The sequence below is a fragment of the Fulmarus glacialis genome, unplaced genomic scaffold, assembly GCF_000690835.1.
Source record: "Fulmarus glacialis isolate BGI_N327 unplaced genomic scaffold, ASM69083v1 scaffold13487, whole genome shotgun sequence".
In the NCBI taxonomy this organism is placed as follows: Eukaryota; Metazoa; Chordata; class Aves; order Procellariiformes; family Procellariidae; genus Fulmarus; species Fulmarus glacialis.
In genome coordinates this window covers 7,346-33,462 of record NW_009223866.1, presented here as the reverse complement: position 1 = coordinate 33,462, position 26,117 = coordinate 7,346, and the positions used below count along the sequence as shown (strand labels likewise).

The window sequence follows — 26,117 nt, the reverse complement described above, 5'->3', positions numbered from 1 at the left end:
TAACGGGAGCGTCGGGGCCTGGACGCCGCTCTCCTGCTGTTGTGATTATTTATTAAACTTCGTAGCGAAAATCGCGCACAAGTACGTGGGGTGTGTGCGTTGTGGTGCTGCTGTTAAAGGTGGTGTTTAGGAAGACAGGGTAAAAACGCGGGTGAAAATAGTGAAGCATTAGTTGGGGGGGGGACGGGGACGCGCGACCAGGCTGCTTCGCTGGGCCAGGCAGCTTGGTTGTAAAACAGATGTACCAAGCGTCGTCCCCTGCGTGCACTCAAGCTGACCGTGATGTGCTTTGTTGGCCGTTCAGCTTTTAGATTTTGCTTTTAAATTTTGGTTTTGAGTTCGTACTACTTATCTATTATAAAATTGCACTAAGGGATTAGGAGATAAACAGGGTAAAAATGGTTGTAGAGGTCTATAAAAACTGTGTGGTAGTATCATCCAGAAATATTTTGTGCTTTTTTTCTTTGCAGATTAAGTTAAGTTAACCTCTGGTAACTTCATAAATGCTTCATAATGAAGTTAGGGAGACTGCCAGTGTCCGTGCTGATGCTCTGTCCCCAGGGACAGCTGTGAAACCAGCCAATGTCACCTTTCTCATCCTGGGCAGCCGGCAGCGTTAGCCCCTTGGAGTGGATGACACTGATGAAATCCTAGCTGGAGTCTTTCATGTGATTGCTAGTTGTTGCCATTTACAGTATACTAAGTATGAATTTTTTAAAGATCTGAGCTTGGCCTGCTGTGGAAATAACCGCTTTTGTTTTCTGTCTTGTGCGTGCGTATTCGTGGCCAGCGCACTCTGGAGAACAGCGTCTTCCACCAATTCTGCCCGTAGTAAAATAGAAACTCATGGAGTCAAGATGGGAAAAGTTATGGTATATGGAAGAAATTTAGTGTTGCTTTGGCACAGCATTGGCTGGAAAAATATTTGAGTCTCCACAATAGCTTTCTCCTGCAATTTCACTCTGTTCTGAATTAAGTGGTTCTATACCAAGTTTTTTTCCTGAAGTTAATTAATGAAAAATAAGTCTGTTGTCACATTAATTTGCTTTTAGGTTAGAACAGCTTGTTTTAATCATGCATTTAAAGTTTATTTCTTACGCAGCTTTCCTCAGAGTTGATGTGTCACTGTGCACAAAAAGTATTAACCTCATATTTGTTTTATAAATTAGTTAGAAAAAAGCTGAGCAAAAGTAAGGAGATGGAGAACTACTTGACTTGAAGGCCTCTGATTTGCCTTGGTAACATGGAAATATTTCAAACTTTGTTTTTAGGCTAAAAACCTATAAGCAACTTTGAAAACCAGTTGATGATTCCAGGTGAAAGAAGTGAGAAATAAATGCAAACTCTCTCTTTTTTTTTTTCTTCCTTTTTTTCCCTTTCCCAGCAAAATCGAGTAGGAAACTTACTTTCCTATATTTAGCAAACGATGTCATCCAGAACAGTAAGAGGAAAGGTCCTGAATTTACTAGGGAATTTGAATCTGTTCTTGTGGATGCTTTTTCTCATGTTGCCAGGTATGTTGCTGTGTTATGTATTTCTTCAACTTTCCTCTCTAGAGATTTGCATTTTTGTTATACAGAGTTGAATTCAATTGGATTTTGTTGGGTTTTGGTTTGTTTTTTTTTTTTTAAGTCTCAGGGATGCTTGTACCCTCTCTCTAGCAGAGATTGGATTCTGACTACTTTGCGGCTAGGAACTCTTTAGTGTTAATATTTCTCTTTGGGGAAACTTGTTTGTATGTGAATTAGCCCCTCACAGCTTTACACATTTGTTCTCTGCATGCAAGTCCTATGTACTTTATTTTAATTGTTACCAAAAGATCTTGTGGATCTGTTCGTGGGTAGTGAAATTGAATAGTTGCATGTGTTTATTAAAGCCACATAATGAATGGCTCTTTTCCATTGTCAGAAGACTTTAAAAGAGCTGATATTGTGGGTCACTGGATTCTTGTCAGTCTTCTGGTTTGAGCTCGGTTTCTTTTTGCATTGCTTGTTTTAACGGTTATCTGGTCATTAGGCTCCTTGTTAGGGGAAGAAAGAATTTTATACATAAAAGGGATGATGTGATGCAGCTACCATCCTATCAAAAATGGACTGTCATTTAGTTAAGATTTTCTCTAAATAGCATAATAATTCCTATTATCTCAACTAAACAACTTTAATGTTTTGTGTGTTTAGTGGTATGCTGTTCTGGATGTCTGTCTAACTTTCAGTGCGCTATATGAGTACATTTAAGTGCCTAATGATCCAAACAACATGCTTTTTAATTGGGATGTTATTGACTGAAACAACTGTTTAAAGTTAATACTCTGAATTGTAAACATGTCAACTTGGGGGTATTTTATAACTCTTCTTGCAAATTCTGAATGATAGCAAGTTTCTTCTTCAAAAAGGAAGCTTTTCCTGCTTTCACTTTGGGGTGGGAATGTGGGGCACTTTCAGGCAATCTTTGGTTCCAATAAAAGGGGAAAATTGGCCACAAATGTGTTTTGCACAGTTTGTCTCAGATAATACGAGAACGATTCTCTCCAAATGTGCAAATATTACAATGGATGCAGCTGCTAGTTTGGAAGATGCTTTCTTAAAATACAAGGAATGTTTTTTAGCTGAACTATAATTATTTTCTAATCTTTGAACAGAGAAGCAGATGAGGGCTGCAAAAAGCCCTTGGAACGATTGCTTAACATCTGGCAAGAAAGGAGTGTGTATGGCAGTGAGTTCATACAGCAACTGAAACTTTCTATGGAAGACTCCAATAGCCCCCAAACTAAAGGTAAATGCATATTGCTTTTGTTGTGTGCTTTACTTTGTTTTCTAAATTGGTACATGTTTCACTGAAAGTACTGTGAGGAGTTGAGCCCTGGGCTCCTGTAGTTGAGTTGTTGCCAGAGCTGGTCATGGAGATTCTTCGGGATTGTCTTGAGGGAAGTCTGATTTTTGTTAAACTCGCAGTTCCAGTTTGAAAGTGTGTTGCCTTGTGACTAGTGGCTGGCAGTAAGCTAAACTTCAGGTAATTTCTGCTTCTGCTCGCGCAGACAGAACACTCCAGGGCTGCCTTTTGATGTGAAGACAAGTAAATAGGGTGCAGGGAAATGTTGCGTCCACCTTGAGAGTTAAAATTGTCCCACTTTACGTTTCTGAGAGTGGGCAGCTGGGTTATTATAGTGGTTTATTCAATATGGTTCATGTTTTCATTACTATATTTTATTACGATTTTTAATAATTGAAGGCTGGAATATATGCCCAGAAGCTTGTCTGATCTCTTTTTTTCTTATACCAGCTGATGTCATTTGGGGAAAACAGTAACTTTGCATCACGTAACATCGTTAGAACATCACGGTTATAACCTTATTATTGCATGAGACAGATGTGAGAAACTGAGTATAAGCTTCTTGCATTTACTGTGCTTTTATACTGCTTTGGGAGATACTGCCTCTTCTTCTATAGCATCTGAAAATATTTAACTGGTAGTACTGTAATGAAAAGAGAGGAGCAGTAGGATGCCTAACCTATGGAAGGTGCAGGTCATTAAAAATCCAGAGTGTTCCAGTCAGGGGAATATTTGTCCACTTCGCAGCTAAAGGAAGTGTCAGTGTCTTCAAATTAGCTCAAATCACATTGCTGCTTTGACCAAATTTTGCTCTGTTCCTCGCAGAGGTGCGATACTTTGAGAGAATTGGCTTAGTCGTTAGTAAAGTGCTCTTATGCCGTCCTTAGGTGGTGAAAACAAGCAAGATATGTCTACTGGAGTTGTTAATTAATACAGAATTAATATGAAGGCATGAGCGTTAATGAGACACATACATGTGAAGACATACATCTATGGCTGGAGTTTTGTGTGTTTTAACATGCTTCTTCAGGCAAAATTACTGGATGGGTCCTTTAGCAGCTTACAACAGAGGCCTTCCAACTTACCATAATTTAATTCAGAAGGTATTGCCATTTTTTTCCCCAAATGCTGGGAGACCAACTGACCTGACCGATGGGGTTGTCCCTTCTGTATCAGGACAGAGGGAGTCTTTGCTCTGAGTGGTGGGAGAGGGGAAGGGTGGAAGATGTACAGTCTCTGAAATAGCTCAAATTGGGGTTTTTCTGTTGTCTGGGTGCAATGCATAAGACACCTGTTTGTCATGAAAGGCCAGAATTTACACGCATGAATTCCTGTTGAACTGATTAGCGGAGGGTTTGAAACTGTTAATTTAAGGTACCTAGATAAGTGTTTCACAAGTGTTTAATTTTTAATCTAAACAAAAAGATATTGTGTGTCCAAGAAACACAGCTGTGATTTCCTGGTGAATTGGCAACCTACTGTTGCTCAGTGTTGTCTTCCCTTTGGCTGGTGGTATCAATCAGTCCTGCTACTGTTATCTTCTCAACTTAAAAATGTTTATACAAAATCAAACCCTTCCTAAGTGTAACAGACCTTTGTCTGTGGGAAACAGAATGAAGAAATACAAATGTTTTAAGAACTGCTGTGTGTGCTTCTTCACTTGGCGAGAAACTTAGTTTTTGTCTGGGTAGTTGGAGATACTAATGTAGTATGTTTTATTTGAGAGAACAGTTCAGGCCTTTTCATGAGTGTGAATATTGCTGCCTTGTCAATTCATTGTAAAAAAGAAACTGAGATTTTTAAACTAAGAGAAAAAGAAATTTGAAAAAATCATCAGAGTTCTCCTGAGTTTTTCTCTTTGTTTTGACTGGCTTGTTTTCAAATGAGCTTCTTAATGGTAAGAGCTAGTTTCACATGGGATTCTTATGGATTCCTAAGATAAATTGGTGTTTGTCCAGTTTCTGGTGGGCGACTGACTATGTTGCAGAAGGCTTTGTTGTAGTTAACTCTATTCCATTTTCAAACAGGTGAACATAAGTGAGATGGACAATAATGTATTGTGTTTTACAGATATAACATTTATCATAGAAGTGGAAAACCATAGTACACTGGTCCTCCAAAACCATTCTAGCTTCCTGGTTTTGTGTACATCCAAGGTAGACACAGCTGAGAAATAGGTAATATTAGTATCTTTAGATTGGTACAAGGTTTTGAAGCTCCTTATGGGCATCTGGTGCTGTGATAATGAGTATTCTTTTCTTCAGCCCAAGGTATAGCAGCAAGACTGTGGAGGTAGTTCTCTATGGCTTTTTCATATTGCAGTGTCTTAAATTCCTGGGCTGTTAGGTGCTGCTTTCTGAACAGGATGGCTCTGCTTGGGTTGCAGAGCACCAGTTACACGTAGAGTTATGAAACTTGCCAAAATAAAGCAGGGTCCTGTATCAGTGAGGAAAGACCTCTTTAAAGCTTATTGGTGCATGTTTCAATGGTGCAGCTGATTTCTTGTTTCATTAGTAGCAAGTCCTTGGGTAAACGTATAGCAATTTGGTTGGCGGCATGTGCTAAGTTCCTGCCATGGAACAGAACTGATTGCACAAATAATGAAGCTTTCCCTTCAGATAAGAGTACCCGCCCTTTCTAAGCATTATATTCCCTGGTTTTGACTTCCTCAGTGGTGCAGCTTACTACCATATTTTAGTCTTTCAGGTTCCTTAAGGAGCTATGCATGTACATGGAAATGAGCTTTTTAATATTGATATCTTATATTGTTTTAACTCTAAATGTATTCATGAAGCTTGCATTTGCTTTCTCATCAATCTCATTTTTATTAGAATGTTTCTTTTTACAAGCAGTAGGGAAGAGAAGAACCACCCATTTATCTTAAAGCCTGGAAAACTAGGTCTGTAAAGGTTTGATGTAAAATCCTTTAGATAATATAACCTACATAGCTGACATGTTTTCTTTTCATTGTCTTTGTAATAAGCAGTTGAAGGAAGTCTTTGAATGTGCTCTGATGTAGGAGTGTCACACTATAACACAGAACTGAACTGCTACCCATCTGCCCTGATTGTATTTATATTGCAACTTCTGGCACAGGAAGTCAGACCCATATTAAAATATCGAGAAAAACATCAGAGAGGAGAGCAGGCAGGGATGCTTCCAAGAATAACTGAAATAAAGGCACCTGGAGACAGGACTAGGTATAATTTTGGAGCAGATCAATTCCAGTTATGGTTGACCTAGGAGAGGCTACCAACAAATGTATGTTGTAATGAGAACTTAAAGAACCATGAGTAGTCTACCCCCAAAGAAACAAAGGATTAGAACAGTTGGAGGGACACTGGGCCATTAGGTTTCTCTTATTTTGTTCTTCTGGTGTTCTGTGATGGTCTTCTATTTTCTGTAGGAAAGCTGTCTATTTTCTGTTGTTGTTGTTGTTGTTGTTGTTGTATTCAGTGTTTTGTCCTAAATCAGCCTACAGAAGTTTAGTTTTAGTTATAGTTTTGGGAGACTTATTTTTTGTTATGCTGATCGAGGATGACAGCCCGGCCGACACATAAAAACCGACTTAAATTCAGCTGGTCTACCTTTCAAGTAAACAGTTACCTATAGAACTGCAGAAGTAGAAACCCCTGTTTTACAGGTTTGCCTGTTATTCTACAACTACAGTAGCTGTTAAATGGGATTTCCTTGCATGTTTCCCTGTAGACAGAAGTTTCTGCTCATGCAACTTGTCATATAACTGTATGCTTAACTGTCAGAAAAGGCACATGATGTAGCTGTGCTGAGACTGATAAATCCTCATGTGAATTAAGGACTATTTGTCTTTTTTTTTTTTTTTTTTTTTTTTTTTTTAAATCTGAACCCTTTGCGTAGTTCCCTCCAGTGAAAGGCATTATTTACATGGAGAGTTCCTTACCATGCGGTGTGGCTGCTTCTTGAATGAGGAGATGAATGTAACCAAGTCCTCATGAGAGAAGATAATAATTTTATATTGCCTTGAGATTAAAAAAACTACACATAAACCCACTGTTTTTAAAATAGCAAAGTTTTAAACTCCTAGTTATCCTTTTGAATACAACCAAACAGTTGGTTTGTTGGTTTGAATCAACCAACCAAACAGTTGATTTCTCTTTACTATGCATATGAGCCTGGAGTCAAATCAAAGAAGCCTGTTTACCTCTAAAACCAGTTGTCAAGAGATGAGAAGAAGGTGAACACGTTAGATGGGAAGATCTCCCGTGTTGCCAGCTTACAGGAAAAACTCATACTTTGTCACTAAGGTCTCTGGCACTGTAAGCTTCCTGAAGCCACCGGAGATAGTTTGAAGACTGAAAAGTTGGTGGAGAAATACCTTTGCAAGTCTCTCTGGACACTGCAACAGCAAGGTAACAGTAACGTGGAGTTTCATTGCAAAGCTGTTATGACAGCAATTGTCTGTCATTTTGGAGAAGTGAAGTGCTTTGCTCTTTGAAGGCTTTAGGGAGTAGTTCAATTTCTGAGCTGTGAAGAAGACCCCAGTGACTCAGGAAAGCTGACTTCATCTCTAGTAGTGGCTTCTCTGTCTTCTTTATGTCTGTGTCAAGAATGGGCTCTTGATTTTCCTGGAAGAAGCTGTCCATATTCTACAAGGATATCTTGACTGTTTCAGAAGATGTATGTTACATACCATTGTTGAATTCTGATCAGTTTTAGATACTCTTAACGCTTGCTTTCTTCTTCTCTTGTTGGATTTGACAGGCTTTTTCGGAAGTGTGGACTGCAATGGTTAAATTACTTCTGGCTAGCAGATTTTGAAAGTTACCCAGGCAGGGTGTGTGATAATTTATGCCTGGCTTCCTGTTCTCTTTCAGGGGTCCTTTTCCACCATATGCTCTTGAGTTTGAAAATAAGTGTGAGGGTTTTTTCCTGGTTTGATGAAATGGAGATGGTGTTTCTAGGATTCTTCAGTGAGGTTTTCTGCTGCCCCTGTTTACCAATGCCAAGGAAAAAAGTGCAACAGTCCACACTTATGTCATGCTACTCCTGCCCAAAGTGCTACTTCAAAGCTGAGTGCTTTGTCTGTGCTCCTTTGTCTACTGGCTACTTTGTCCCATCAGCTGCCATTCATATGCTCAGGGAAGTGATCTCTTGAGGTATACCAGCTAGCGACTAGTGCTTAGGACTGCAGATGTTCATGCACCTACCTTCTTTGGACTGTTTCCAATCAAACTCACGTGGTCTTGTTCAGACGGAAAATTCAATGAATTCTGAATCCTCTGTGTTAGAGTAATAAGCAAGCATAATACTGTGTTCTGTGGTAGACCAGTTGGCAACACAGCAGGTATAGCTCTTCAGCAATTTGAATCAGAGTTCTCATTTCCATTTTCACTTCTGTGCGCACTACGGTCATGCATTCTTCTACTGATTATCTTGTGTTTATCCTTTGTTGGTTAATTACTTTGATAAGTACACACAAGTGATAAACATTGATAGCGCATTGTATTGGGCTATGTAACTTGAAATGCTCTCTTTGGCCATTTTGTCATCTGCACATCTCCTGTTGAACTCAGCTGGTCTCTTTTGCAGACCTCAGTGGACAGGAGCCGTTTTTCTTGTTGATCTGGTATCTTGCTTGTCAGTCAGATTATCAGGCACTCTGTTACATCAGTTGTATGCATACAATACTTAGGCTCTACCTTTTTCTACCCTAGGTAGCTTTGCTCTAGCATGCATAAAAAATTCATTTGGTTTAGGGTAACTGTTTTCTGTGCTTCTTTGCCTTCCATTGAGTAAATCTGTTCTCTAACAGAGATGCGTTTGTGTCTACCTCACAAGGGTCTTTCAGCTTTTTCCCACAGGAGTAGGATGTATAGCACCTCTGACTTTGTCTCCATTAAAATAAAATTTTACAGACATATGTCCCACCTGAAAAGGCAGGCAAAATTGTGCATTTAAGGACAGACCTTTCTGTTTGCTTCCTCATTATAGTTGGGCAGACTGATTTCATTTTAAATCAAGAGTGATCTTGGATTTTCCTGTGAATCAAAGTATATATAAAATGTTTCCCTTGAAGTCCATTATTATCTTGACAAGACTTGATTCCATTGAAGAGGTGTTCTCAAGACTCTGTCCAAAGCTTTCTTACAAATTACCCTGGCTCTTACGAATTTTGGTGGCAAGCCTGAAGAATGATCTGTTGTCTTCTGGGTGCTTTGTAACTGGATCAAAGGCTGCATTAAGACTTCCGACTCATTAAATAAACTGTCTTTTCCGTTTCAAGCTAAGGTTCATTTAACCAACATTGTCTTGCTTTATGAAATCCTCATTTCTGAAGTGTTACTGGTAACCTGCTTGGAGATGGGTTCACGCTCTGCCCATTGCTGTTGTTGCTGTCGCATCTTAGTGTTTTAGTTTCACAGAGCTGTCCTGAAGTCTTTGTTTTGATGGAGGAGTGGAAGGTTGAATAACCAACAGTCATTTAGTTGATTGTGGGACCGCAGTAAGCATATACTTGGTGCAAAAAGTTAACTTGAAATTCTTCTGTCCGTGTGTATCTTAGCATCAGTGCTTCATTTCTACTGGTAGGAATCCTTACCTGCATACATGGTGTTGACTGGAGAATCTGAGCAGGGTTGAAGACCTGCCATTTATTGACAAATAGGACGTTTACTTGCCTTTCCTACTTTCAGTGTAGGAGGCACAAATATGTAGACAATGCACACTGCTGATATGAAGACTGTATCCTTGTACTTGCATGTACAGAGATACATGTGTGGGCAAAATCAACCTTTTATTGCTGTTTTGCATTTGAGTGTTTGGAATATGATGCCAACATTAGAGTCCAGCTGTGGTCATCCTTCTCTTTAGAGAGCTTAATCATCAGAGCATCTGGTACAGGTTTTTTTGAAGTAGAGATAGTTAAGGTGGGCAGATCTGGTATCCAAATGAGTTGCTTATATGTGTCTTTAGTTGCAGAGGAGAAGAAGTCTTTAAAGCGGACTTTTCAGCAAATACAAGAGGAGGAAGATGATGATTACCCTGGGAGCTACTCACCCCAAGACCCCAGTGCTGGGCCACTGCTGGTATGTGGGACGGGTTGAGAGTGGGAGTTGTTCTGAAAGCCACCTCCTGTGTGGTACAGCCACACGGTGGAGCTGCCAACAAGTGAAATGCTTTTAATGGAGAAATTCAGTTGGGGGTTGAGAAGTGCATGTGAAATGGAACAGATTCGTTTTTCATATTGAAACACTGTGCCACTTCTGAGTGATTTCAGGTAGTCTAAACCAAGGTCTGAGTAGTACTGCCAGTAAAGAATCTCGAAGGACTGTTAGAGGAACAGAACATACTTTAAATTCTTTTCTAAGATCAGTGTGTATTCTCTCAAACCTAAAGTTGTAACAGAGTTAAAATGTAATTTTTTTTTGGTATTACATCTCTCTCCATGAGCTTTTTAAAAGCTCAACTTTGATAGATTTGTATGGAGTTGGTTAGGAAAACCAGTTCTGAATACTGTATTTTGAGGCTGACATGTTAGTAGTGTGGAAATAGTAGGAACGAAATGGACGATCATTCTGACCATTTAAGGCTACAAAATGAACATATGTTAAACCATTTGATTATCTGAAAAGGATAAAAAAAATCACCATCCATCTGGTAGAGTGTAAACATTGAAAAATAAAAATAAATAACAGTTGTCAAGGAAATAAGTGAGGTTTTTTGTTGTTTTTACCTCCAGATGCCTTGCAGCTTATGGTTTCTTTTGGTGATAAGCATTGTGTTTGTTACTGTTGGAAATCAGCAGTTTGCAAAGAAGTAGTAAATATTAGGTAATGGAATTCTTTATTTTTCAGGTTAAAAAATATTTATTTAATTCTTTTCAGTGTTTTTATTAGTTTTCAAACTATTGAAATGTAGCTTAAACACCAGTGGTGCTGTTTACAGGGCTAGTGTTCCAGTTTCAAAAACCTCCCATGAAAACTTCAGTATTTTTTAAAACAAAGAAGCAACATTTTTTTCTTCCTATTCAGGGAGTCTGTCTTTCTCCTTTTTTAAAATTTTTTTTGAGTAGGGAGGAAATACGGTATGTCAGGGGAGGTCCTCTTAAGGCTGTCCTCATCCACATCCTTTCTAAGCTAGGGTACGTTGTGAGTGTATTCATTTAAACTGACACATTTTTCCTCACTGCACTAAAACCAGCTGAGAGATGAAGTCGAGGGGATACAGGGGAGTCCAGTTTAATTGCAGGTTGCAGTGTGCTTCCAAAGAACCAGCTGAGCTAAGTGAGGATAGCAATGGCTTTGCAAAATCAGGACAATATAAAGTTTGCTTTAACAGGGATAGCTTTCATTGTCATCAACCAGTTACAAAATTCTAAATCTTATATCGATGGAAGTCTGACACAGTTTTGTTTGGACTGATACAAGTTTGGTTGTTGTGGGGTTTTTTTTGTGTGTGTGGTTCCCCTCCCCCCAGCCCGCCCTGTGTCAGAATGCAGCTTTGGAATAGAACAAAGGTGCACGTACACTCCTGCTAGTCCCAATTTGATGAAACACAAAGGGCTGATGGCTGTTTCTCAAACTGGTGTGGTCATGTACTTTTCAGCTTTGTCTTAAATGATTGCTTCTCTTAATTGGAATGAGAAGTTTTCCACTGCAGAGTCTTGAAAAAGATGATCCTACTGTAATTATGCATAAGTTTCTAAGCAATAGGATATTGTAAACTTAGTGAATACTCCCTGTGTTAGGAAGCAACAGTTTAAAAATTACTTGAAGAAAATATTCCCAAAATGGTTGCTTTCAAAAGTAGGTGACCTCAGATGCAGTGGCCACATCCACAGGAAATGGCATGAAAATTACCTGGTTTTAATGTTAGCTAACTTGTCTTGTAGACAGAGGATTTGATCAAAGCCCTACAAGACCTGGAAAACGCAGCATCAGGAGATGCAACAGTGCGGCAAAAAATTGCCTCCCTGCCTCAGGAAGTTCAAGATGTTTCATTATTGGAGAAAATTACAGGTATGAAATTGGAAGATGAATGAACATGAGTCCAAAGAGTAACTTAAAGAAAAAAAAAAATCTTTGATTTCTAAATAATCACAGTGTATGGTGGAGTGAATTTCTGCCTTTGTGTCCTTGTTTTGTGGCTCTTGGGTAATTAATAGATAGCAATCTTAGGAAGTAAAATTGAAGATGAAATGTACATAGCTTCTTCCATTTTTTTGGTTTGGACCAAGGCTTTTGTACTTGGAGAGCTTCAACAGCATTTTGCAAGAATGTAAAGGAAATAGGGCCAGAGTTCTCAAATGGATGTGTTTTGATTTTGAACACCTTGACTGTTAGATATTTTTGAGTTTTATCAGACTGCTGAGAACACACATACTCCTTGATTGCTATGGAAGAGGAAACTTGCTACTGCCGTTAGTCTGTCAGTCTTTGTATAAACGGACTTTTGCAATTGTATTTGAAAAGTAATCTTAATAGAAGCATTTAAAGGTTGAACTGATTTGACTCGTGTTCCTGGAAGTAGTTTTAATTTAGAATTTATGAACTGTCACTTATTCAGTCTTTTGTAATATACTCTTACAGTGTCCACCTGTGAAGTCTAGTGTGCAATTCATGTGTTTGCTTGTATTGATACATTAGGAGTTATTCAGGGAAAAGGGGAATTAAAAAGTGCATACAATGTTTAAATGTGAAAACCGCCTGATTTGTTTAACTGAATTCTGAAAGTACAGCCTAAAGTTTTAGTTTAACTAAACTGTTTATAGAGGCTAACGTCATAGATTTATCCCCCCCCAATCATTGACATCTCTGCAAGGATAAAATGCAGTCAATCATGTCAATGTCTAAAACGCACCGTTCTTGGCTTGTTAGTCCTGCCTATTTCCTTTATATCCCCTGTGATAAGAACTCTTATTTTCCTGTCAAGCCAGAAGTGCATTTATGAGTGAGATGCTATTGTGTATGTGGTTGGTGAATTGTAGCCCTTCTGTCAAAGATTAAAGTTTTAAACTTCGTCCTCTAAATTACCCAACACTTTTGCATGTAGACAAAGAGGCAGCCGAACGTCTTTCGAAGACCGTGGACGAAGCATGCCTGTTGCTAGCAGAGTACAATGGCCGGCTGGCAGCAGAGCTGGAGGACCGGCGCCAGCTGGCACGCATGCTGATTGAGTACACCCAGAATCAGAAGGATGTATTGACAGAGAAAGAGAAGAAGCTAGAAGTGAGTACTGATTACACCTGTGCCAGCAAGCCGATTGCCTCACCAAATGCTCCCTCTTGACTCCTAATCTATATGTTTCTCTCAAGGGAAATTATTCTAGGTGATACCTTTACATTTGGAGTAAAACAGGAGTAGGAATGCGGTGTAAAAAGTCTGGAGAAAACAAATCTGTTCTGATGTTCAGTCTAGTATGTTTTAATACACGTGGACGGCCCAAAACTCAATACTTTTTAAAGAAAAATAGGCTTACTTAACAAAATTTCTTCAGATTTACGCTATTTTTTTCCATGAAATCCCCATTTCCAAAAAGTTAACCTCCCTTTGCCATAAGTAGCTGGGAGGTTTTTTTGGGTTGTTTTTTTTTTTTTAAAATTCTTTTCGGTATGGATGAGTGCCCCTCATCTGCCTTCCCAGCCACTTCTTGGTAAGGGGATGCAGTTTAAACAGTATCTTCTGGTATCCATCCTTTAACAGCCACTCTTGCCTACAGCTTCTGTGATGGAGCGTAAATTGGGCTGATACCGAAAGACGATGCCGTAGCTCCCTTGAACGAGGGCAGGACTCTGTAAAATGAGACTACGCTGACTGAACCTGAGCACCAGCTGCACGTCCTAGAGCGAGTGCAGGGGCTGCGGCAGCCAGTCGTTTATCTGAATCGTTCCTTCTTGGAGGAAGTTCTTTCAGCACTGCATCTTGGGACTAGTGTGGAAGTTTAATTAATGATTGTGGTTGTATGTCACTCTGCCATCTGTTAAACTGCCCCTTGGCGGCACATTAAGGGCTTCCTCTACACTGTCGGCTGCTGGCTATTATGAACAGCTGTTGCTGGGTGGGACAGGAGTTGATGTAGAGGACAAAATCTTCTGGAAGGAGACTGTGCTGTAGCAATTGCAGGCTCTGTTTACTGTCATGACAAACCTAACCCTCTGACAGCGAGGCAACATTGCTCTGAGGTAAATTTCATTTTGAATGTTTTCTTTGTCATGTGTGTTTATACTAGAGTTTCTCAACTCTTGTGACTGTGAACATGTTGCTTTTCCAGAGCAATGTTTTTTCCAAATCAGCCAAACAAGTGCTGATGCTGCATTCAGAATTAGAGTGGATAGTTAATCATTCTGTTAGCTTGTTTAGCTTGAATTTCTTCAAGCATAGCATCTGTCTTATGACTGAGTCATTAAAAGGCACTTTCAGACATAGATATGAAAGATGCCATAAAACCAAATCCTATTTGGCACCTGATTTATTTGTTGAATACTAGTGGAAGTCTTGGGTCAGGTTTTTTTTTTTCCTTGCTGAAAGGAGGACACCGGTCTTGTAGAAACATATATATATGTGTGTGTTTGTATATACATAAAAATATATAAATGATAGACATATTGCTGTTTCCTTTTTAAAAAAAGGGCAAGAAATAGCTAGCAAAATGCACAGCAATGTTTTAAAAAGCCCAGAACAATCCATAAATTTGAGTCAGTTTGAGACTGTGAAATTAAGAAATTCACAATGACAATGTTAAATTAAAATTTCTAATGCACCAGCTGAAATGTTGTGACAATTATGTTGTTTGGCAAAATACCCTTTTGGTAAGGAATGTTACTTTAAAATTGTAACTCTGGCAGCGGCAGAAATGTAGTCCTGAAAATTAAGCGGTTCACTGGCTGAGCTACTTTGTTAATAGGAATAATGCTGTTGATGGCAACAGGACAGGTTGCTTGCTCACTGTTAAGTGTAAACATGTTCTCTAATACATTAGAAACTAAAGAATTATGTTATTAAATATCTGTTTAGGTTAGCATCTTTGTCATTCTGCCAAAACAAGGTGGCCTTAGTACTGTAGAAGTCTAAAATGAGTTGCAGGAAATGCCACTCTTTAATGCTTAGTTAACATGAAGGCACAATTCATACTCATGTAAAATCTCAAATCTTAGCTGAGGGATATTGTCTGATTAAAGCATTCCATTGTTCTTGAGTTGTAGAGGGTTAATAAATAGTGGAAGATGTTGGTTACAGATATGGCAGGCCATATCTGCTCATCAGTTTTGTTTGAGTCTTTGATGTTCTCACAGTAATGTTATTGATAAGCCTGGATTTTTCTTTGTAGTGCTAATAAGCATTTTAATAGAAGGATCTGAAATTCTTGCAGCAATTAAGAATGTATTAAAACCCAAAACATTTTACTCAAGCAAAGACTGAAATAAGAGAATAACTTAAAACAGTCTAATTTTACATGTCTACTCATTGTACGCTTTGCTCTCTCAAGATACTGTTTCCAGAATCTTTGGTACTACTGACTGTAAGTTGTTTTTTTTTTTTTTTCTCCTGTGAAGTAGGTTTCCTGACTCTCAGATGAGATGGCATTTTTAGATAGAAGATGGATTGTTTACTTCACTATCCTAGTCTGGCCAAGGCTGCTAGTTGGGGAAATGGGTTTCTGGTGGTAATACGATTCAGGGCTTTATGTTAAGATATGAAAATGATTTGGAAATCACTCTGGGTATTTCTTGTATTTTATTTACTTACAAAGTAAAGTCTTTCGCTATGTTAGTAATGAAAGTAGATAATCTACATCTTTTGAAAAGCAGTTTTTGTGGTCTAAAGAGCTACAGTTGTTTACTAATCCTATTAATAGTATCCCGCACAAAACACAACAAATTCTCAAAACATACACATAAGCTCAGTGTATTTATGTCTAGTGGGCTAATTTGCAATGTCAAAACCCTGTGACACAGAGCTCTTGTCATTAGTTGCAGAAAAGCTGTTTGTTTAAGGGACAATATGCTGAGAAAGGTTGTCTTGGACCAGTGACTTACACTTCGGCATTGATAAAGACTGGTGTGATTAGGAATTGAAACAATGTAGTGCTAAGAAGGACTGGTAATGTGAAGGGAGAAAGCTGGCACAGAGCCTGAAGATCATAACATACAGACAAACTCTGCTTTTAGGGTAGCAGTTGAAAAAATTGAAAGTGTAATAATGAGGATTACTTTATCTGGGGGCGGGGGGAGGAGATTGTGATAATTTGATTGTAATCTAAAAGTGCTTAGAAGGAAAAGCTAGAATTCCTTTAATTCTGGCAATCAGCTGCAGAGCAAAATCAGCTGAACCAAAGCTGATGCTAAACAGCCTATAACAAGGCATATATTTTTAAGGGTAAGTATTCCTTAGGTTAACTTACTGAAAGGTATGGTGGATTCTGTTGTTCAACATCTGAACACTGAATTTCTTTTTAAATGGTGTTTCATCTCAGTCAGGAGTTGTGGGCTTGATACTGGAGCTGCTGTATGATCTTCCATGGCCTGGACTAGATCAGAATCAGCCTAGACTTTCAGAATTGGTGTCCGGAAATAAAATCCATTTTCAGACAGGCATAGAAACAAGAACTGGTGTTTCTATAAGAATGAGATAAGATGTCTTCATATCTCACATGAGTACTTCCAATGAAAGTCCTCTGATTTGTGTTATTTTTGGCCATCACTGCCCCTGTTGCAATTGCAGAGTACTATCAGCTGGGGAGGGTTTTTGTCCTTCAGCACCTGAGTCTACAGAACTTCAAGAGGAAGGATTGTCTTTTGAAGTCGGTGTGTTCTTTGTGAATGCATGGCAGGCAAGTAGAAAAAAATCCAGGGAATCAATTCATGTAAAACTGAAATGTAGGGGGAGATATCCGGGAGAACGTTTCTGTGTTGGTGTACCAGGTGACTGTAAAATGAAGTCAACTAAATAGATGGGACTAGAAGAACCAAGTGAAAGTAGTGCTAGAAAATGGCAAATTATGTGGAAGCTTTATGGGTATCTAAAATAACTACTGACAATAGAAAGTTTGGAGTTGGGGGGTGGTGTTCAGAAAAAAAAGTAGTGGAGGATGTGCATTCAGAATTTTTGTTTTGATTTGCAGTCAGTGATGCTGAGTTCTTCTCCATGTCCTCCAAATATCTTCTGTACCTGCATTTGTAAAAGGTGACATGAGGAACATACTATAGAATATACAGTATATATATAGAGTACAGTGTGTATGTGGGGGTATATGTGTATACATACAAATATGTGCGTGTATTTGCATGTGTGCATATATATATAAAAAAAACATACTGTATTCAAGATCCAGTTTAGGGGAAATTTTCTGATTGTTGACTGCACCTGAAAAATTGTGCAGGACTTAGAATCCTGCTGAGAGCTGTGGGGATTTTTAGATGTTGGTGGTTTTTAATATTCATGGCTTCAAAGCACCTTTAATAAGGTGTTAAAGCTGTGGCCATATGAATTTGCAAACCCTCTTTGATAATGCATCTCTCAAGGATGAAGTACAATCTCACTTGAGGTTTTCTGGACTGCCTGGCACTACACATTTTCTTGAAATACGATTTAGTTCAGCGGGTTAATATGCAATTTATTGCTGTGTTGCTTCCACTGCTTAGGTTTTTGTTGCATGTCACTGTTGGCATGCCTTTGTGGCTGCTGCTTTCCTCGCAGACAAGAATTCTTGGGTTGTCGTATATTAATTTCAGTGGTTTAGGCAGGCAAGAAGAGATGTTGTTTTAGTTTTTCAGCCAGGAAACAAAAATGTCAGTATTTACATGTGTGCAAGTAGCAGGAGATAGCTATGGGAACTATGCAGCGCAGGGACGTCTCCTGCTCTACACCCTGGGCAGGGCAAGAACATCCTGAACAGGAGCACCCAGGCAGAGTGTCATGCTCAGGTCTATAAAACTGAACTGCTGATTAACACGGCAAAAAGTGACTAACTGTACATCAGTATTTCCAGCTGTGAGCCAGTCGTGCCTTTGGGTGTGGGACAAGAAGGAAGGCTGTTCCATAGCGATACAATAAACATTGTGGTGAATCTGGTTCTGTTGTGCAGTATATGGCTCAAGGCAACAGCTGTGTTTCTTTGCACAATGCAAAGATACAATTTCTTCTTTGTAGGTACTTGTAGGCACTCATAATTATAGTAGTACTGCAAATGAAATAATACAAAAAAATAAAAGAAAATAAAAATAATCCAATATTAATGTTTTTATGCATTTTACTGAAGTAAACCAGTATATAACTACTCTTCTGCTTAGCAATCAAAAGCATGAAGATGCTTGAAAAGAGGTGAACATGTAGCTGTTTGCTTGTGCCCTAAATGTTGATTTTTGTCATGAACATCATTTGCGCCCTCCCAGTGTTCATTGTGGGAAGGGTATGTTGCAAATGAAGCCATGTTTCATTGCCATTGTACAGTGGCACCCTGGCATAATTCTGAGAGAGCTTTTAAACATTGCAAAGGCCAGTAGATGAGGAGGAGGCATCTCCAGCAGCTGGAGAAATGCTCTGTAGAGGCCTCTGTTGCTGACGCTTCTATGGACAACTTAAAGTTGTCCTCAGTAAAGAGGAGAGCAAGGAGACAAGTTATGGTTTCAGAGCATGTAATTGTGCCAACAGCAGAAATGCCACCTCTGGTGAAGCATAATGAATGATGCCGCAAAAGAAAGAAGCCTTGTCAAATTTGAAAGAGCAAGACTGTGAACAAATTTAAGGTATGAAAATGAACTGTAGCTCTGTAAGGAAATATATCATTCAAGCTCTGATTCCTGGACTGCATCTTTCAGATGCATTTTATATAAACCTTAGGTTTGTTGGTTTAGTGCTGCTGCAAAATAACAAAAACTGGCTTCACCACTAGCCTTTGTTTTCACTTTGCTTTTGAGGTAGGTTCTGCTGCACTGAACTTGTGAAATGGAAGGCTTTTTCCTCTCTGTTATCTGACTTCTTGCAGGGGCAAATTGAATGTGCAGCTGTTAAGAACCCCTCAAGGCATTTGCTGACTGCACGACTGCTTTTGAGTTCTGCCAGGTACTGGAGAATATTCTGTCCCCTTGGCACTAAAAGACACGCTCCTGCAGTCAGGATGTCAGGACACAGATGATGTGCTGTGCAGCTGTAGGCATTTCTACGCTCTTCTCTGCGGGTTTGTGGCTGCTTTGCCAAGAGGCCCTTTCAGTGCAGTGCTGGGCTTGCACTGGTTAGCCCTGCAAAGGAGGAGGAGCAGGGCAGCCTTGCTGCCTGTGCAGCTGTCTAACTGCACCAGAGCAGTTGCAGGTCTTTTTCAAGGTGGCATGTGTGTCCTACTCCAGCAAGCGTCCAGACAAACTATTTCAGAGGACTTTGGGCTCTGGATCAGGCCTTAAATGTGCCTAATCTCTAAATTGTGTTCGGTTGAACTTGCATGGAAATAAGCAAGTTTATGGATAATTAATGTTTTGTTTCTGGTTCTTTTCTCTCTTGATTTTTGTTTGAATGTTTGTTAGCTGCCGCCTTTTTACCAAAACTACTTTTATTTCTAGGACTGCAGGGTTTCTTTACAAGGCAAATTCACGTCTCTTTTGCCGACAGAGTTTTTAAAATTTGCTTTCTGTGAGGTTTCAGTGGTTATAACTGATGTGGAGAAAGCTGTTCCCCCCACCCGCCAATTGAACTGTTAGTAATTCTGCTTAGCCCACTGACCAATGCCTTCCACTATCAGATGGGGAAGATTGATTTATGCTTATACAGTATGAAATACAGGATTGAAGATACTTTTAAAACTGGGCTTATTCAAACATGACGCTTGAGAGAATGTGGAAGGAGGTGGGTTTGGGAGAAAAGTGCTGATGCACTTGGCACACTTTACATCGGAGAAGGGGAATTTTGAAGTGCTTTTGAAAAGGCCAAAAGGAATAGCCTGGCAGGAGGTGAACATATATGTAGCATGTAAACTGGGCATCTTCTGTACGGTGTTGTTCTTGAGCACGGAACTGAAATCAAATGGTAGGCTTTTTTGAAAGTTACCTAACAAATCATCTATGCTAAAAAAAATGTTGGTTTGTCCTCTTAAGTGTATATATACTGGCAATACTGGTTAATAATAATCCATGCTTTCTTAGATAGTAAAGAGCAACCTTTTGGGGACAAAAAAACCCCAAACAAACCACCCAACAAAGCAAAACAAAATACCCCTTACTGTTCTAATTTTGATGTGCTGTGTCTGAATATTCTGTCAGGATGTAAGACGAGAGCTTACTTGTGCTGTTCACATACTCACTGAGCAGGAGCTTGACTATCCTTGCTTTAGAAAGCTTTTCATTTTTGGTATTTTCTCCCAACACCCTTCATATTGGTAACTTCTTATAAATATGCTGTCATTGTGACATTCTTATTCTAACATGTTTTAATGAGTATGTTTTAAAAGTACTTTACATAGGTTAAGTGGCAAGCAGCAAAAGCTAGGGAATACCTAATCAACCTGTTATATTAGTGTTGTATATTTAATGTTTTTAAACAGAGATTTTACATGACCATATAAACATATTACTGTCAAACCTCTCACTTCACTGTGTACTCTCTTCAAATTTTCGGTGGAGTCTCTGGCGCATTTTTTTCCCTGCCTTCTGTGGTCTTTTGCTTTCATAATCTGGTTCAAGCTACAGCATATCAAAACTGAGACTGACTGGCTGCTCTTCCTATGCACTTTCTAAATTCTCATTAATGCTTAACTAGATGTTTTTCGGTAGATGCAATTGCTGTGATGACTTACAGCATGTTACTGCTTGACCCAGCAGAGGAATGGAAGTGTCCAGTGCAAATTCTAAGCTAAAATAAAATGAAGTCTGTGCTGTGTAACTCAACAAGGTGAACCAAGCCATGCAGCAGACCTCAGAATTAATTTCCTGTCATGTCGATTACAGTCAGTTCAAGCAAGGCTTCTTTTGAATGAAATGCTTCCATCAGATTCGTTCAGTGGTGCTTGATTCTGATTTTGCATTTGTTTCAAGGGCTAAGTATCTAATTCACTTGGCCACTGTGGATGTAGAATCCTGCATACTGAAAGGGAATGTTGATTAGCAAAAGCATTCATGTGGCACAGTGCCAGTTTTTTCTGTATTATCCTGAAACTCCTGCTTACAGCAAAGATCTCATTATTTTGTCTAAAAAAAGCAAATAGCATCCAAATACTATTAATCTTAATGAAAGCTTACTATGCAGTAAGGCAATTAGCTAGACACACAGAGTACAAGCTAAGACCTCAGAAAGCAGTGGTTTCTTTTAAGTGCACTTCATATTTTTTCAGTTTTATAGAATGGAGGGACCTTATGCAAAAATCTGCAAGATGCAGTTTCAAAGCATGTCATGTAAAGGGGCTAAATGAAAAACATGGTTTTCCATAAAACCTACTTCCAGAGTCCTACATTGCAGAATATGGCCACAACTCGGTTTGTGGAAAAAGAAAAGCCCCTGAGCCTGGAAGGGAGTTTCGTGTCTCTGCTTACACATATTCCTGAGTGGAGTTGGGGTATGTTCCTGAATAGTACAAATGGCAAATACAAATGAGCGTGCCTTGCGCTGCATATGAAGGATTATGTCTCCCTTGTAGGTGCTTCTTCCATGTTGCGGCAGGACTTCAGAATTCTCCACTTCTAGGAGCAGCCACCCAGAAGTGATGGGCTGCCTCCAGGCTGTGTCTTTGATACCCCGTCTTTAGATCATGGCCTTGTTCTTGGCTTGGCGTGCCTGCCAGGTGCTTCAGTGCAGTCAGCGCTCCCTGACCCAGCCTTGGTGTCCCGTCTCAAGTCCTTTACTGCTCTGCCACGAATCAGCACGACCTTTCGGTACCAGAGCAGATGGAAAGTGTTAAGCATGCAGGAGACAGTTCTCTAACGTAGTCTGTGTTGCATATCAAATCTGTCCGGCAAGCATTCATCTCTTCTAGGAAATCTTGGTTCCTGGATTATTCCCTTAGAACATTGTTTCCATTCCTGAATTCAGTGATATTTTTCTGAGCCAGAGTTTTTCATGGTTTTGGGGCTGTTGCTGACTCCTTCTTGTGAGTCTTTTTTTCTTTTTTTCTTCTAACAGATAGGATTTAGGCCTCACTGCTTTAACAAAAACTTTTGTGTTAATGCCTGCATTAACCTACTGGTAAAGAAGAATTACTTAGAATTGAACAATGTGCTTCTTAAGGTGACTTGATTTTTTTTTTTTGTCGTCACATACGTACAAAAGTCTCTGTGCAAATTGAGAAGGTATTTCTGATAGCTCAGTACTCTGTGTAGCTCTCAATGTAGCGTATCCCTGAAAATGAGGGTAAGTTAAAAGCAATATTTTCCTAAACATCTGAAGCTGTTAATTGTAAATCTGGGAACAGGTTGCTGCTGTTAATGTGTAGAGGAATTTCTTCTCAGTCTGTATGTTTGCCATAGCATAAAAACCAGAACAGAAGTATGGTTTGCATGCATCTTAGTGGTTCTTCAAGAGGCATATTTTCTCAGAGCTGGGCTGTCAAGCAAGGCATTGCAAAAATTCTCGCTCCCCTACATAGTTCTATCAGGAAAGAAATAAATATTGTTTGGATCCAATACAATTGTAGTAGTCACACAAACTGTCTTCAGCTAAAAAAACCACGGTGTCCTAGTCCTAATTGTCTACTAGAAGTAGTGTATCCTGGTCCTTCTGTCAGTTTTGCCCTGAAAGTGGCAAGACGTTAGTCTTCCCGTGGAGGTAGACATTGCATTGTATCTGTTTTTACAGAATTCTTCTGTGTGAATCTTGGCAATTCAAGCAGTATTTGAGATATTTTCTTGGCTTATGCTTGGAATTTTCACCTTCTACCCCATTTATCAGACTTGGAGGACTTGCCAGCTGCCTTGCCCTTCTTGATTTCTTTCCTATCTTTAGTAAGAATTACTACAGCAAAAAAAAATTCTGCCGATATTCACTCTTGACAGAATTTGGCATTCTTGAAAAAGCGCTGCCCTTTCTTGGCTGGCTTGGTATCCATCACTCCCTGACAAGGTCCTGAATTACGACTTTTTAAATTTTTTTTTTTAAGACAGTCTTCTGGGGGAAAAAAAAAAGCAGTCTCTGAATCCAGCCTCTTCCACCTTCTATCTGTAGGCATTTGGAATACAATAAATATTTTTGCTGTATGTATGCCATATGTGCAGGAACTGGTGTTCTGCTGTCTCCCTGCCTCACATTAATGGTGACGTGCCAGCCTTGAGCAGAGTACTCCGTTTACCATCTCTCTCTTTCCCCAGTGTTGGCTGCCATGTTCTCTTGGAAAAGAACGCTAAGTGTCGAAATGCAGTACTTCCATGGCTTTCCTCTTTATCTGCTTTTGTTCTGTATTCCTGCTTAAAAACCTGGGGTTTTTTCCTGGTTTTGTCCTCTGTCTTCATAATGTGACTTTCTTGACTTGTTTCCTTATTTAAGTATTTAGCAAAATGGTATAACTAGGGATGTGGGGTGCATTCTTATTTTGATCCTGATTCTTTGTCTTCCATTAAAACAAAACAAATCCTCGCAATCCTAAATTAATGGGCATACCTTTTCCTGAGTTTCTTTTGTTGTGAACAGTACACTTCAGTTTATGAAGCTGGTAGAGCTTTGTGTGAACTTGATTATTTTAGTATATATCCTATGTGTGTTAACATAAGTGTTTGGTTATGATGGTACGTTAACTTGCTGAGCCTCACAAAAGGATTTAAGTTTGAAATAGGCTGTTAAAGGACATTCTTACTTGGTGCTGGCAGGAAGTTTATGGAATATATTTATATAGCCATTCCAGGCACAGGGGTATTCTGAGTTGTTGCAATCGACTGCTGCTCTCACTATTCTAATTCAAAGTAATGAAACACAGGGTGTAAACTCATTGCTTGTAACCCCACAGGAACTGCTCTGCTTTGATATTTGGAGAAGGTGAAGAGAATTTCCATCATTGAGAAGGTTAGAAGGACTGGATTAAAGTTCTAAACTCTTCAGAAAGATGTTTTGATTAAATGCGTGCCTAGTTTTATTTGATTTTTAAAGATAAACTTCTGTTCTCTGGTAAACTGTTCTCTTTGCCAACTAATTAAGAAATGAAAAGTAAGTTAATATTACAACTGACTGTATGGAAGCCTACTCTGTGTACCATTTTTCTTAAGCTCATTGTTTCCTGCATTCTGGAGATGCCATGAAAAATATGCCATGCGTAGTTGGGTAAAGACTGGTGCATTCCAAAAGAAATTATGTGATACTGGTTTTTTTATTACTTAAATAGCCATCTTCTGTGACTGTTACATAAATCTTTAGAATCACAAAACTCTGAAAATTATATAAACATCAATCTTCAATTGATCTTCTGTGTTAGATAACTTGGATATGCGTTGGTCTGCTCTTAAATGGCTTCTAAACATAATTTAACAAGGTATGGGTCTTTCTTTCATTTTCAGGGTCCAAACTCTTCCTCTGTCTTCTCATTATGAAATACTAGTCACTGTTACCTGGTGTCTCTTAGATTGTGGAGGTTTCTGAAGATGGATAGATGTTTCTTACTGGAGTTTTAATGCTCAATCCACACCTCATTTGTGGAAAAACTACTTGCAAGTTTCCTCTTCAGGGATTTTTCACTTACTGTTTTTCTCCCTTAGTAATAAAATTCTGAAAATTTTAGTGTCTGTATTTTGCTTGGTTTCAATCCAGTGTGGATGTGTCTTTCTCTGGTTTACATTTAGTGATCGTACACATATTTCTGTGTTGTTTGCTAACATGCCAGTCTCATGGTACAGCTGTGTGGTTGCTATCATGACTTGTCTAACAGCTCAGAGAGGAGACCCTATTTCACAACCAAAACTTGGTTTTGATTTAATGACTTGAAAGGGAAAACCAGATTATCTAAATATTCCAAATTGATCAAGCTTGAAAAAACCCGAGCATTTTAGCAGCATAGTAATACTAATACCTCTGGCATACCTCAGCCTGCTGCCTTTGTCAGCAGAGGTGTGTCTGAGGAATGCTCTGTCCGTGTTCCTCCTCCGGCCGAGGGTGGAAGTCGGTAGCCTGGGGAAGAATACAAGAATAGAGCAGCTATGTAATGACACTTCTCTCAGATACTGTACCAGGCCCCAGTGGGTGCAGGTCTGGGGGCATTTTACATAGCTTCCGTAAAGTAACACAGGGCAGGATTAGTGGTTTTGGGATGCCAAAGCTTGTGGACTTTCTGTTGATACCTGGCTGTGAATTTGGGTGCAGGTGACAGGGTCTGCAGTCGTGCCAGCAGTTGCTCAGAGAGCCAGTGCCTTGCCGCCTTCCCCCAGAATCCTCACCTGGAAAAGACTCCTAGCTTAACTAAAAGCACTGTTAATTGACCTGTGCTTAATTTTTCCCTCAGGAATATAAACAGAAGCTTGCTCGGGTAACCCAGGTCCGCAAGGAGCTGAAATCCCACATCCAGAGCCTTCCAGATCTGTCACTGCTGCCCAATGTCACAGGAGGTCTGGCACCTCTGCCGTCTGCTGGTGACCTGTTTTCAACAGACTAGAAAAAATGGTGTCCCCCAGTTTCCATTATTACCAGCAGAAGTAAGAAGACTCTGGTGTTGACTGGAAATCCAGTCTTCCAAGATCTACAGTAGGAAGGAACTTGCAGACCCTGCTTTCAACCTCTTGGCTGCTCATGCTCACCCTCTCTCTGTGTACACTGGCTCACACTGAGGGGAGGAAAAAGAGCGAGTTTTTGTGAGCTCTGAAGGGAGTGGGGATAGTCCATATAGGCAAACTTTTCTCATATTTTTCCATACTCTTTAGTTGCTGTTTGCTCTTAGCACTTGTTACCCCCACAAAAGTCATGAGAATCATGTACATATATACCTGAAAAGTTTTCAAAAACAGGTTGACCGTATAACATTTTTCTCTGTAAAAGTATTGTATTATTTCTGAATAAGTCTCGTCTGTTTTAGTTGGGTTTCTGAACCTCATCTCTGAGAGCAGTAGAGTGGCTAGCGGGCTTCGTAGGGATGTGTGTGTGTATGCAGTACTGTACCATGTCAGCGTAAGAAGGCGGCATCTACTGAACAATGGTAGAGAGAAATATTTTTCTTAAATCTACAGTTCCTCATTCTGTTGTGGGACTGACATGAAGGTAGTTCCTATTTGGCATATACCTAAATTGAAACTCACCACAGGCAATAAAAATAAGCAGCTTTTCTTTGTGAACTAGAGATAGCTTCATAATTTACACTCTGCTGAGCAATGCAGAACTGGACTGGATATTACCTAAATGAGAATGGAAGTAAATTTTGCTCTAGCT

General features: G+C 39.4%; 1 protein-coding gene across 1 annotated transcript; it reads left to right on the top strand.

Moving 5' to 3' along the window:
• The first annotated feature begins 666 nt into the window (after window positions 1-666).
• RPRD1B (regulation of nuclear pre-mRNA domain containing 1B) lies at window positions 667-26,117 on the top strand. Its single transcript, XM_009581958.1, is given in 7 exon segments — window positions 667-694; window positions 1,385-1,514; window positions 2,639-2,772; window positions 9,781-9,893; window positions 11,699-11,825; window positions 12,859-13,034; window positions 25,201-26,117. Coding segments are annotated over 7 exon segments (858 nt in total). The 3' UTR covers window positions 25,351-26,117.